This window comes from Microcaecilia unicolor, chromosome 8 (assembly GCF_901765095.1).
Source record: "Microcaecilia unicolor chromosome 8, aMicUni1.1, whole genome shotgun sequence".
Classification (NCBI taxonomy): Eukaryota; Metazoa; Chordata; class Amphibia; order Gymnophiona; family Siphonopidae; genus Microcaecilia; species Microcaecilia unicolor.
Genome location: NC_044038.1, coordinates 65,232,338 through 65,246,059, shown reverse-complemented (window position 1 = coordinate 65,246,059; position 13,722 = coordinate 65,232,338). Strand labels below are relative to the sequence as shown.

Below are 13,722 nucleotides of genomic sequence, written 5' to 3'. Positions count from 1 at the left end.
AGTTGAGGGAGTACATAAGTACATAAGTAGTGCCATACTGGGAAAGACCAAAGGTCCATCTAGCCCAGCATCCTGTCACCGACAGTGGCCAATCCAGGTCAAGGGCACCTGGCACGCTCCCCAAACGTAAAAACATTCCAGACAAGTTATACCTAAAAATGCGGAATTTTTCCAAGTCCATTTAATAGCGGTCTATGGACTTGTCCTTTAGGAATCTATCTAACCCCTTTTTAAACTCCGTCAAGCTAACCGCCCGTACCACGTTCTCCTGCAACGAATTCCAGAGTCTAATTACACGTTGGGTGAAGAAATATTTTCTCCGATTCGTTTTAAATTTACCACACTGTAGCTTCAACTCATGCCCTCTAGTCCTAGTATTTTTGGATAGCGTGAACAGTCGCTTCACATCCACCCGATCCATTCCACTCATTATTTTATACACTTCTATCATATCTCCCCTCAGCCGTCTCTTCTCCAAGCTGAAAAGCCCTAGCCTTCTCAGCCTCTCTTCATAAGAAAGTCGTCCCATCCCCACTATCATTTTCGTCGCCCTTCGCTGTACCTTTTCCAATTCTACTATATCTTTTTTGAGATACGGAGACCAGTACTGAACACAATACTCCAGGTGCGGTCGCACCATGGAGCGATACAACGGCATTATAACATCCGCACACCTGGACTCCATACCCTTCCTAATAACACCCAACATTCTATTCGCTTTCCTAGCCGCAGCAGCACACTGAGCAGAAGGTTTCAGCGTATCATCGACGACGACACCCAGATCCCTTTCTTGATCCGTAACTCCTAACGCGGAGGAGACAGAAAAAGAGAAAAACTATAGTGAGGGAATAGAAGAAGATAAGAGGAAAGTGGAGAAAGGACATATGAACCACACCCACTGGAAAGAAAGCAAAAGACAGACAAGAAATCAGAAAAGAAGAAACTGGTACCAACATGCTTGAAAAAATAAAACACCCAGACAACAAAGGTAGAAAATTATTTAATTCTGAATGTATTTGGTGGAATATGTATGTTAGCTTTGAGAAATGTGCTTGACAAAGGTCTTAGTATTTGTTTAATACAAGAGGAAATGCATTTCTGTTTTTATTTCTATGTTGTGGTACATGGCTAATCTGACTTCTGGGATTCCCAATTCAATTTTGTCTTTATATTTCTAATTTGTGATCCCTTGTTCTGTATTTGGTTTGGGTTTGTCTGTGCTTTGTGCGTGAAGGAGGTGTATTATTCTCTTTGCAAGTAGTTTCTGTGTAGAACTCTGTAGCAGTCCCACTTGTTGTTTTACCAGTATTATGTGTATTGGTTGTTCTAGGGCCCTGTGTGATATTTGTAGTGCTGCCTATTCTTAACTAGGATTCTTGTTTAAATCAAAGGAATCAGTGCTACTGTTCTATGGTACATTTGCTATATGTATGTTGAGTTAGGATTTTATTTCAGGTTTTGTGTTTTTTCACAATGTGCCTGGTAGCAGAGAGAATTATTTCGCTATTACTGAGATGATGTGAGAATCAGGTTTTGTTTTTTTTAATAGTAACTTCCATGGTAAAAATGTGCTAGTTATGATTTGCACCTCTTATTGGGGGAGGTGAGTGTAAACATACTCTACATCCACAAAAACCCTAATGCATAAGAACTGACATACTGTATCAGACCAAAGGTCCCATTTTTGAAGCACCCGCTTCCTCTATCTAAGTGGCAACCTTAGTCTGCTAGCTATGGCCTTTACTGTACAGCGAATGCTACATACCTGTAGAAGGTATTCTCCGAGGACAGCAGGCTGATTGTTCTCACTGATAGGGTGATGTCCACGGCAGCCCCTCCAATCGGAACACTTTCTAGCAAAGTCCTTTGCTAGTCCTCGCGCGCCGATGCGCACCGCGCATGCGCGGCCGTCTTCCCGCCAGAACCGGCTCGTGCCGGCCAGTCTCATATGTAGCAAGACAAAGAGAAGGGAAGACACAACTCCAAAGGGGAGGCGGGCGGGTTTGTGAGAACAATCAGCCTGCTGTCCTCGGAGAATACCTTCTACAGGTATGTAGCATTCGCTTTCTCCGAGGACAAGCAGGCTGCTTGTTCTCACTGATGGGGTATCCCTAGCCCCCAGGCTCACTCAAAACAACAACCATGGTCAATTGGGCCTCGCAACGCCGAGGACATAACTGAGATTGACCTAAAAAAATTACCAACTAACTGAGAGTGCAGCCTGGAACAGAACAAACATGGGCCTAGGGGGGTGGAGTTGGATTCTAAACCCCGAACAGATTCTGAAGCACTGACTGCCCGAACCGACTGTCGCGTCGGGTATCCTGCTGCAGGCAGTAATGAGATGTGAATGTGTGGACAGATGACCACGTCGCAGCTTTGCAAATCTCTTCAATAGTGGCTGACTTCAAGTGGGCTACCGACGCTGCCATGGCTCTAACATTATGAGCCGTGACATGACCCTCAAGAGCCAGCCCCGCCTGGGCGTAAGTGAAGGAAATGCAATCTGCTAGCCAATTGGATATGGTGCGTTTTCCCACAGCCACTCCCCTCCTGTTGGGATCAAAAGAAACAAACAATTGGGCGGACTGTCTGTTGGGCTGTGTCCGCTCCAGATAGAAGGCCAATGCTCTCTTGCAGTCCAATGTGTGCAGCTGACGTTCAGCAGGGCAGGAATGAGGACGGGGAAGATTGTTGGCAAGACAATTGACTGGTTCAGATGGAACTCCGACAGAACCTTTGGCAAGAACTTAGGGTGAGTGCGGAGGACTACTCTGTTATGATGAAATTTGGTGTAAGGGGCCTGGGCTACAGGGCCTGAAGCTCACTGACTCTACGAGCTGAAGTAACTGCCACCAAGAAATGACCTTCCAGGTCAAGTACTTCAGATGGCAGGAATTCAGTGGCTCAAAAGGAGGTTTCATCAGCTGGGTGAGAACGACATTGAGATCCCATGACACTGTAGGAGGCTTGACAGGGGGCTTTGACAAAAGCAAACCTCTCATGAAGCGAACAACTAAAGGCTGTCCTGAGATCGGCTTACCTTCCACACGGTAATGGTATGCACCGATTGCACTAAGGTGAACCCTTACAGAGTAGGTCTTGAGACCAGACTCAGACAGGTGCAGAAGGTATTCAAGCAGGGTCTGTGTAGGACAAGAGCGAGGATCTAGGGCCTTGCTGTCACACCAGACGGCAAACCTCCTCCACAGAAAGAAGTAACTCCTCTTAGTGGAATCTTTCCTGAAGCAAGAAAGATACGGGAGACACCCTCTGACAGACCCAAAGAGGCAAAGTCTACGCTCTCAACATCCAGGCCGTGAGAGCCAGGGACCGGAGGCTGGGATGCAGAAGCGCCCCTTCGTCCTGTGTGATGAGGGTCGGAAAACACTCCAATCTCCACGGTTCTTCGGAGGACAACTCCAGAAGAAGAGGGAACCAGATCTGATGCGGCCAAAAAGGAGCAATCAGAATCATGGTGCCTCGGTCTTGCTTGAGTTTCAACAAAGTCTTCCCCACCAGAGGTATGGGAGGATAAGTATACAGCAGACCCTCCCCCAGTCCAGGAGGAAGGCATCCGATGCCAGTCTGCCGTGGGCCTGAAGCCTGGAACAGAACTGAGGGACTTTGTGGTTGGCTCGAGATGCGAAGAGATCTACCAAGGGGGTGCCCCACACCTGAAAGATCTGTCGCACTACACGGGAATTGAGCGACCACTCGTGAGGTTGCATAATCCTGCTCAACCTGTCGGCCAGACTGTTGTTTACGCCTGCCAGATATGTGGCTTGGAGCACCATGCCGTGACGGCGAGCCCAGAGCCACATGCTGACGGCTTCCTGACACAGGGGGCGAGATCCGGTGCCCCCCTGCTTGTTGACGTAATACATGGCAACCTGGTTGTCTGTCTGAATTTGGATAATTTGGTGGGACAGCCGATCTCTGAAAGCCTTCAGAGCGTTCCAGATCGCTCGTAACTCCAGAAGATTGATCTGCAGATCGCGTTCCTGGAGGGACCAGCTTCCTTGGGTGTGAAGCCCATCGACATGAGCTCCCCACCCCAGGAGAGACGCATCCGTGGTCAGCACTTTTTGTGGCTGAGGAATTTGGAAAGGACGTCCCAGAGTCAAATTGGACCAAATCGTCCACCAATACAGGGATTTGAGAAAACTCGTGGACAGGTGGATCACGTCTTCTAGATCCCCAGCAGCCTGAAACCACTGGGAAGCTAGGGTCCATTGAGCAGATCTCATGTGAAGGCGGGCCATGGGAGTCACATGAACTGTGGAGGCCATAGGGCCCAGCAATCTCAACATCTGCCGAGCTGTGATCTGCTGGGACGCTCGCACCCGCGAGACGAGGGACAACAAGTTGCTGGCTCTCGTCTCTGGGAGATAGGCGCGAGCCGTCCGAGAATCCAGCAGAGCTCCTATGAATTCGAGTTTCTGCACTGGGAGTAGATGGGACTTTGGATAATTTATCACAAACCCCAGTAGCTCCAGGAGGCGAATAGTCATCTGCATGGACTGCAGGGCTCCTGCCTCGGATGTGTTCTTCACCAGCCAATCGTCGAGATATGGGAACACGTGTACCCCCAGTCTGCGAAGTGCCGCTGCTACTACAGCCAAGCACTTCGTGAACACTCTGGGCGCAGAGGCGAGCCCAAAGGGTAGCACACAGTACTGGAAGTGACGTGTGCCCAGCTGAAATCGCAGATACTGTCTGTGAGCTGGCAGTATCGGGATGTGCGTGTAGGCGTCCTTCAAGTCCAGAGAGCATAGCCAATCGTTTTGCTGAATCATGGGAAGAAGGGTGCTCAGGGAAAGCATCCTGAACTTTTCTTTGACCAGATATTTGTTCAGGGCCCTTAGGTCTAGGATGGGACGCATCCCCCCCTGTTTTCTTTTCCACAAGGAAGTACCTGGAATAGAATCCCAGCCCTTCTTGCCCGATGGCACGGGCTCGACCGCATTGGCGCTGAGAAGGGCGGAGAGTTCCTCTGCAAGTACCTGCTTGTGTTGGAAGCTGTAAGATTGAGCTCCCGGTGGACAATTTGGAGGTTTTGAGGCCAAATTGAGGGTGTATCCTTGCCGGACTATTTGGAGAACCCACTGATCAGAAGTTATGAGAGGCCACCTTAGGTGAAAAGCTTTCAACCTCCCCCCGACTTGTAGGTCGCCCGGCACTGACACTTGGATGTCGGCTATGCTCTGCTGGAGCCAGTCAAAAGCTCGTCCCTTGCTTTTGCTGGGGAGCCGAGGGGCCTTGCTGAGGCGCACGCTGCTGATGAGAGCGAGCGCGCTGGGGCTTAGCCTGGGCCGCAGGCTGTCAAGAAGGAGGATTGTACCTACGCTTGCCAGAAGAGTAGGGAACAGTCTTCCTTCCCCAAAAAAATCTTCTACCTGTAGAGGTAGAGGCTGAAGGCTGCCGGCGGGAGAACTTGTCGAATGCGGTGTCCCGCTGGTGGAGCTGCTCTACCACCTGTTCAACTTTCTCTCCAAAATATTATCTGCACGGCAAGGCGAGTCCGCAATCCGCTGCTGGATTCTATTCTCCAGGTCGGAGGCACGCAGCCATGAGAGTCTGCGCATCACCACACCTTGAGCAGCGGCCCTGGACGCAACATCAAAGGTGTCATACACCCCTCTGGCCAGGAATTTTCTGCACGCCTTCAGCTGCCTGACCACCTCCTGAAATGGCTTGGCTTGCTCAGGGGGGAGCTTATCCACCAAGCCCGCCAACTGCCGCACATTGTTCCGCATGTGTATGCTCGTGTAGAGCTGGTACGACTGAATTTTGGCCATGAGCATAGAAGAATGGTAGGCCTTCCTCCCAAAGGAGTCCAAGGTTCTAGAGTCCTTGCCCGGGGGCGCCGAAGTATGCTGCCTAGAACTCTTGGCCTTCTTTAGGGCCAAATCCACAACTCCAGAGTCGTGAGGCAACTGAGTGCGCATCAGCTCTGGGTCCCCATGGATTCGGTACTGGGACTCAATCTTCTTGGGGATGTGGGGATTACTTAATGGCTTGGTCCAGTTCGCCAGCAATGTCTTTTTCAGGACATGATGCATGGGTACTGTGGACGCTTCCTTAGGTGGAGAAGGACAGTCCAGGAGCTCAAACATTTCAGCCCTGGGCTCGTCCTCCACAACCACCGGGAAGGGGATGGCCGTAGACATCTCCCGGACAAAGGAAGCGAAAGACAGACTCTCGGGGGGGAGAAAGCTGTCTTTCAGGAGAGGGAGTAGGATCAGAAGGGAGACCCTCAGACTCCTCGTCAGAGAAATATCTGATGTCTTCTTCTTCTTCCCACGAGGCCTCACCATCGGTGTCAGACACAAGTTCACGGACCTGTGTCTGCAACCGTGCCCGGCTCGACTCCGTGGAACCACGGCCACGGTGGGAGCGTCGAGAGGTAGACTCCCTCGTCCGCACCAGCGAAGCTCCCTCCGCCGACGTAGTCGGGGAGCCTTCCTGGGAGGCTACCGCAGTCGGTACCGCACGCCGCCCCGACGCCGGAGACCTCACCCCGGGCAATGGGCCAGCCGGCGCCTTGCTCGACGGTACCGGTGGCGCAAGCACCCCCGGTACCGGAGGGGTAGGGCGCAACAGCTCTCCCAGGATCTCTGGGAGAACGGCCCGGAGACTCTCGTTCAGAGCGGCTGTAGAAAAAGGCATGGAAGCCGATGCAGGCGTCGATGTCAGAGTCTGTTCCGGGCTGTCCAAAGGGGAGCGCATCGACACCTCTTGAACAGAGGGCGAGCGGTCATCTCGGTGCCGATGCCTACTGGGTGCCGACTCCCTCGGCGACCCAGAGCTCTCGGTGCTGACATGGTAAGGGGATCGGTGACGATGCTTCTTCGACTTCTTGGGACGAAGCATGTCACCGGAGCTTCCCGGCACCGACGAGGACGTAGAATCCAGCCGTCACTTCCTCGGGACCGAGACCGAAGGAGGTCGGTCTCGGGGGGGCTGTACCGCAGGAGCCCTCGGGATGGGGGGAGACCCACCCGAAGGCTCACCGCCACCAGCAGGGGAATGGACAGCCCTCACCTGCACTCCAGACGAAGCACCACCGTCCGACGACATCAGCAGACGAGGAGGTCTCGATACCACCGACGCCGCCTTCCGATGTCGCCCCGATGCAGAGGGCCGATGCCTCGATGCACTCGATGCAATCGGGGGCGAAGATGAAGGTCCAGGCGCCGACGACGTCGAAGCAGTCGATACTCCCGGTGCCGATGCCGACGAAGAGCCCGAGAACAAAATGTTCCACTGGGCTAATCTCGCTACCTGAGTCCGCTTTTGTAAAAGGGAACACAGACTACAGGCCTGAGGGTGGTGCCCAGCCCCCAGACACTGAAGACACGACGCGTGCCTGTCAGTGAGCGAGATTACCCGGGCGCACTGGGTGCACTTCTTGAAGCCGCTGGAAGACTTCGATGTCATGGGCGGAAAAATCGCGCCGGCGAGATCAAAACTCGAAATGGCGAAAATGGCACCGCAAAAATAGGGGGAAGAAAAACTTCGACCGAGGCCTAAATAGGGCCTACCCCGACGACGAAAGAAAACTTACCGGGGCAAAGACTGGAAGTACGGGAAGGGAGAAAACCATAAAGGTCTCCTTCCGACACCTTTTTTTTTTTTTTTTTTTAGAACGAAGTTGATAAACGACGCGCGAGGTCAACTTTGGGGTGCGAACGGCGAAACAACGACCGTACCGAGCGCGGACAAAAGAAGACTGGCCGGCACGAGCCGGTTCGGGCGGGAAGACGGCCGCGCATGCGCGGTGCGCATCGGCGCGCGAGGACTAGCAAAGGACTTTGCTAGAAAGTGTTCCGATTGGAGGGGCTGCCATGGACGTCACCCTATCAGTGAGAACAAGCAGCCTGCTTGTCCTCGGAGAATAGTCTATTTTCAAGACATCACTTCCGATCTGACTGAAATTGTTGAACTTCCCCTGCCTTTATTTTGATCTTGAAGTCTCCCTCACTTATGCTCTTGTTTTAAGCCACCGAGAATGCATATGATAGAAACAAAAGACATACCATCTTAGTCCTCTATACCAATAGAGCAGGAATCGGGACCTAGTGCTGGCCAGGAAAGGAAGACAGACAGACAGACGGAAAAGGAGACATTAGAAATGCATTCACAGCACACCAACACATACAAACTGCAGTAGAAAATGATCGGAGCAACAGTGTACAATAGGAGTATGTTTATTTACTGAAGACGAAGGGCATGATTGCTGTTCCTCTGCCTAAGAAAAGAAGAAGTATCACATACGCACTCAATGCTACAAGAAAATTAAGGTACCCTGCACAAAACTGGAAACATCACATGATAAATATACACAAACCACATAGGTACTAATATACACTAGAGATGCATAGCTTAGTTCTTTTCTGTCTTATTTTAAACATATTTTATTGTACACCCAGTGCCATAGCGAGGGCAGCTGACACCCGGGGCGGGTCACCGCTGCGCACACCCCCCCCCCCCGGGTGCCGCACGGCGCCCCCCCCCCTCGGCGCACACCCCCCCCCCCCCGGAGCACACCCCCCCCCCCCCCCCCCCCCCCCCCCCCCGGAGCACATTCTTACTTGATTTGGAAGTGAGGGGCGGGCGAGAGGGCCGATCCGCCCCCGAGTGCACATCGCTGGGAGCTGCGTCGGCTCCTTGCTCTCTCTGCCCCGGAACAGGAAGTAACCTGTTCCGGGGCAGAGAGAGCAGGGAACCGGCGGAGCCGAGACCCCCCCAGAGGCGTGCACCCAGGGCGGACCGCCCCACCCTTCCTACGCCACTGTGTACACCGCTCTGATTTGCCTGAAGGGCGGTATATCATCAAATTTTTAATAAAATAAACTACTTTCTAATCATGCTTGAACTGCCCCAGTACTTCCCTCTCCTCTACCCCCACTTCCCAATTACTTCAGCACTGCCCCAGGCTCATTCAATATTCAGATCCACATACTCCACTTGTACCTCCCTTCCCCCTTATCCTTGCATTCCCTCTGTACCACCCAGAAATCCCTTTAGTTGGGTGTGCTAGGCCCACCACTACCAAAATACTGTACCTGGCAAGCATATATCCAATGGATGCTCTCTCTCGGTCTTGGTAAGGCTTTGATGCTCACTATCATCTTGTATGATGTCATCACACTGTGGCTTCTCATCTGTATTGAACAGGCAAATAATAGCATCATGTTTTAGTGCCCAATGACTGTGAAACATGGCAAGAGGGAAAACATTGGCCTTCCACCCTAAAGATAAAAATGTTCAATATTGTGGTTATAAAAAGGATAGTTACAGTGCTTCATTACCCACACCTCCTCAGTAAGGCCTAGATGCTCAAAAGTCAATGCGGGCACTAGAGGCCATTAGCACCATACTAGTGCCCACATTTACCTGCATAGAATGTTCAGAGGCCCATTGCACAGGAACAAATGAACACGTAGAACAATGCAAGTAGCATGCTAATGTAGTTAAACTCATGCTAATGAGGTCATTTTGTATTTCTCCCCAATGCTCAGAAAAGAGCACCCGAAACAAAACTGCCTTACCACTGCAAAATATAGCGCCAGGTCAGAGAAGGTGTTGGAAGATAGGATTTCTCATGATTTTCATGCTTCTCTCATGATTCTTTCTGCAAAATCTGCCAGTTCTGATTGCTGGAGTGGAGGAGTAGCCTAGTGGTTAGTGCAGTGGACTTTGATCCTGGGGAACTGAGTTCTATTCCCACTGCAGCTCCTTGTGACTCTGGGCAAGTCACTTAACCCTCCATTGCCCCTGGTACAAAATAAGTACCTGAATATATGTAAACCGCTTTAAATGTAGTTGCAAAAACCTCAGAAAAGCGGTATATCAAGTCTCATTTCCCTTCCCTTCCCCTTTTGGAAGCAGCAGGAAGCCCATGCAAGCCTTAAGCACTGGTCATGAGAAACAGCAAAACCCAAGCAAAAGCATGCGCTGGTGTCTGTTTCCTGCGTCTAAATTTAAAGCATTCATGCTATAAAAAAGAATTTAAACGCCCAAAGTGAAAACACACATTGGAAGTGAAAACACACATTGGCATCTGTTTCCTGTGTCTACATATAAACATCCAAACTTAAAAAAAATTTTTTTAAACACTTATATTTAAACCACAGAAAACAGACGCCAATGTATGCTTCACATTTGGGTTTTACCAGGTACATGAGCAAAGGATCCAAGCCTACCACGGAACTCTTCTGTGCACGCGCCAAGCACAATCCTCCTGCCGACCTCCCTAATGCTCAACGTTAAGAGCGCACCTATATTATCATCTCATGAGCATTAAGGCATTGCTCTTCTGCTCTGTTACGGCAATATTTTACAGCACTATTCGAAACAGTTCTCTTGAAGGGGCAACGTAAGTTCGCCCATTCCTCCTCACACATCCACAAGGGCTGTGCCTCAGATTTATCTAAGTTCAAGCAAAATCCTGAATAATCCCCGTATTCCTTAAAGATTTCCAAAAGAGCTGACAATGAGTCCTTTGGGGTCCGAAGAATGACTAAAAGATCGTCCGCAAATGCTGAGATTTTGAATTGTTCAGTCCCTATATTTACTCTCTGTACCTCTTCTAAATTCATAATATCCCGGATTAAAGGGTCTAACGCCAGTACAAACAGGAGTGGCGAAAGAGGCATCCCTGTCTAGTACCTCTGAAAATTGGAAATTGGCAAGAGGTCACTCCATTTACGAATATCTCTGCTATCGGGTTCTTGTATAAAGCCTGTATTGCTTCCCTAAAAAATCCTCCAATGCCATACGCCTCCAAGACCCCAAACAGGAAGTCCCATCTCACTCTGTCAAATGCTTTATGTGCATCAAAGCTAATAAGGAGTGAGGGGGTCTTCATACACTTGACCTGTTCCAACGCCAGTAGTATTTTTCTTAAATTTTTTGCCACTGAGCGTTCCCTGACAAACCCCACCTATGGGTCTAAGATCAAGTGTGGGAGAAATCTGGCCAATCTGTTGGCCAATATCTTGGCCAACAGCTTAGCTTCAAACGATATCAGAGAAATGGGCCTATAAGATTCTGCCCGGCTAGGGTCTTTCCCTGGCTTCAATAGCACAATTATTTGTGCCAATCTCAACGAGGTCGGCAACTCTCCTCTAAGGACATGCGAATTAAGCACCTTAGCCATACAGGGAGCAATATCTTCTACTAAAATTTTATACCACTCTGCCGTAAACCCATCTACTCCTGGCGATTATATAGGGTGCTAGTTCTTATGTTCCAACTAACTTCATCCTCCGTGATTTCCTCCTCCAGGACCTCTTGTTGACACCTCATAAGCCTTGGCAATTTTTGTCCCTATAAATATGTCTTTGCCTCTAGCCCCTCCTCTGCAGGTGGAGCGTACAACTGAGCATAAAAGGTTTCAAATACTTTTCCAATCTCAGTATTCTTATGGTGACTCACTCCCTACATATCCTGTATATGTGACACCCATCGTCTGCCTCCCACTTGATGCACCAGTCTCGCCAATAACTTCCCCTGTTTGTTGGCGTGTTTATACAACTGGTATCTATAGTATGTCTGAGACTGCTGTGTACGGGTGAGAACCAGATGATTTAATTCTATTTGTGCCATCAGATATGCTTTTTTATGAACAGTGGAGTGGGTTTGCCCATAAATTTGCCTCAGCTTCCGTACCCTTGTTTCCAGCCTGAACATTTCAGCCTCCCTTGCTTTCTTTTTATGGGCAGATATGATCCCTCAATACCGCCTTGGCCGCTTCCCAAAAAAGTATGGGATCCGATTGAAAGCTGTCCCTATTTAGCTCAGCATAATCTTTCCACTTATCCTTCATAAAGGAGTGGAATGGTACATCATAGTAGAGCGTTCTCGGGAATCTCCACCAAAACGGTCTCTCTGGAGTGACCCCCCACTCTATTGTAACCCAAATCATAGCATGATCTGACACTTGTGTGGGACCTATCACTGCTTCTGTCAGGTGTGTTGCACTATTCTGTGATGTAAGCAGGTAATCGATGCGGGACTGCGTCCCATGGGCCCTGGAGAGATGAGTATAATCTCGCTCTCCTGGATGTAGCAACCTCCAGGAGTCCACCAAGCTGCTACAAAAAGGACAGGTTTATTCTGACCCCTAAATCCCATACTTCTCAAATTGACTGGCGTTAGGTGAGAAACCTACCTGATATTGTCTTAAATTTTTAAGGCTTGTTGCTTAATCAATTTAATTAGCACTGGGAAACCTCTCTTTCTGTCTGTCTGTCTTTCTTTCTTTCTGTTCCTGCCAAACTCTGATAGAGGGGAGGGGCATTTTTACATAGCTGCTACACTGCTATAATTATTGGCAATATCTAGATTTATTTAAAAGGAAAGTTATTAATATCTAGGGCAGTTTTAAAAAGTAAAATAAAGTGTAAAGTCCTGGATCAGACACTACCATTTGGTCCATTCAGCTAAAGAATTCCCTTGATAGCAGCACTTAGCTGACCCATTGGGACTTATAATCCCACCCACCCTCCCCACAACCCACCCACCCCAGGGTTGTCCACTCATTTATAGACAAACCAAACCTCATTAACTTTACTCCACAGTCATACACAGGCAGTCTTGCAGGCTGATACTCCAACATAGTACACCTGTTCATACCCATTTCAACCAATCAGGATGACTTTTATTCTCTGCAATAATTGTGCTGCTTTAGTTTCAAGGCCAATCATCTGGAAACTAAAAGCTTGTCCTATCTGTCTTCAGCTATCTACTTTAAAACAAGAGCTCTATAAAGTAATGCAAGAATTAGATGCAATTAAAGCAACTTATAGGACTGTGCAGAATCATAACTTCTCACCACTGCCTCAGAGAATAAAACCACAAAGGAACAGATGATTCACAGTAGGCTCAGGTAGAATTCGTCATGTGACACAGAAGCATCCGCCCACACAAGTGTTGCCACTACAAAATTCTTTTGCGCCACTACAGCACTGTGATGTTCCTGAAACTAAAATTGAAGCAGAAGAAAAAGAATAAGCAAGGAAGAGGGAACAAAAAGAGAAGAAGGTACCCAAAGAGAAAAGACACTCACAAATCACTAAACCCAAAACACATACTAGGAAATGTAGTTGGAAAGCAATGACCACAAATGCTCACAGTCTAAACAATAAAATTCATGACCTTCAAGCCCTGATGTTGGAGACTGACTTGGACATAGTTGCAGTCACAGAGACATGGCTCAATGGTTCCCATGAATGGGATGTAAACATACCAGGCTATAATCTTTTTAGGAAGGATAGAGAGGGACGTAAAGGTGGAGGAGTAGCTCTGTATGTGAGAGATGATATCGCGGCAACTGAAATGACAGGGAAGTGGGGAAAGGAAGAAGCGATATGGATCACCTTAACAAGAGAGGATAGAACCTTGGTCCACGTGGGTGTTGTCTACAGACCCCCGACACAATTGGAGGAACTGGATAAAGATCTGATCGCTGATATTCAAAAGTTGGGGAAGAAAAGAGAGGTGCTGTTGTTGGGAGATTTTAATCTGCCGGATGTAGATTGGAAGGTTCCTTCTGCAAAATCGGAAAGAAGTAGAGAGATTGTGGATGCTTTCCAAAGTGCTCTGCTCAGACAAATGGTAACGGAACCCACAAGGGAGGGAGCGACGCTGGATCTGGTGCTCACGAATGGAGATAGTGTGTCAAATGTCCGAGTGGCTGCGCACCTGGGAAGC

The 13,722-nt window shown here is 49.2% G+C and overlaps 1 protein-coding gene across 1 annotated transcript in view; it reads right to left on the bottom strand.

The window, feature by feature from the left end:
* Positions 1-8,104: 8,104 nt before the first annotated feature.
* MGRN1 (mahogunin ring finger 1) overlaps positions 8,105-13,722 on the bottom strand; it is a 180,203-nt gene continuing 174,585 nt past the window's right edge. The window contains exons 15-16 of the mRNA XM_030212140.1: positions 9,072-9,170; positions 8,105-8,254 (exon numbers count right to left, since the gene is read on the bottom strand). Of these exons, the coding sequence (XP_030068000.1) occupies positions 8,214-8,254; positions 9,072-9,170 (140 nt within the window). The 3' untranslated portion in view covers positions 8,105-8,213. The remainder of the gene's footprint in view (positions 8,255-9,071; positions 9,171-13,722) is intronic.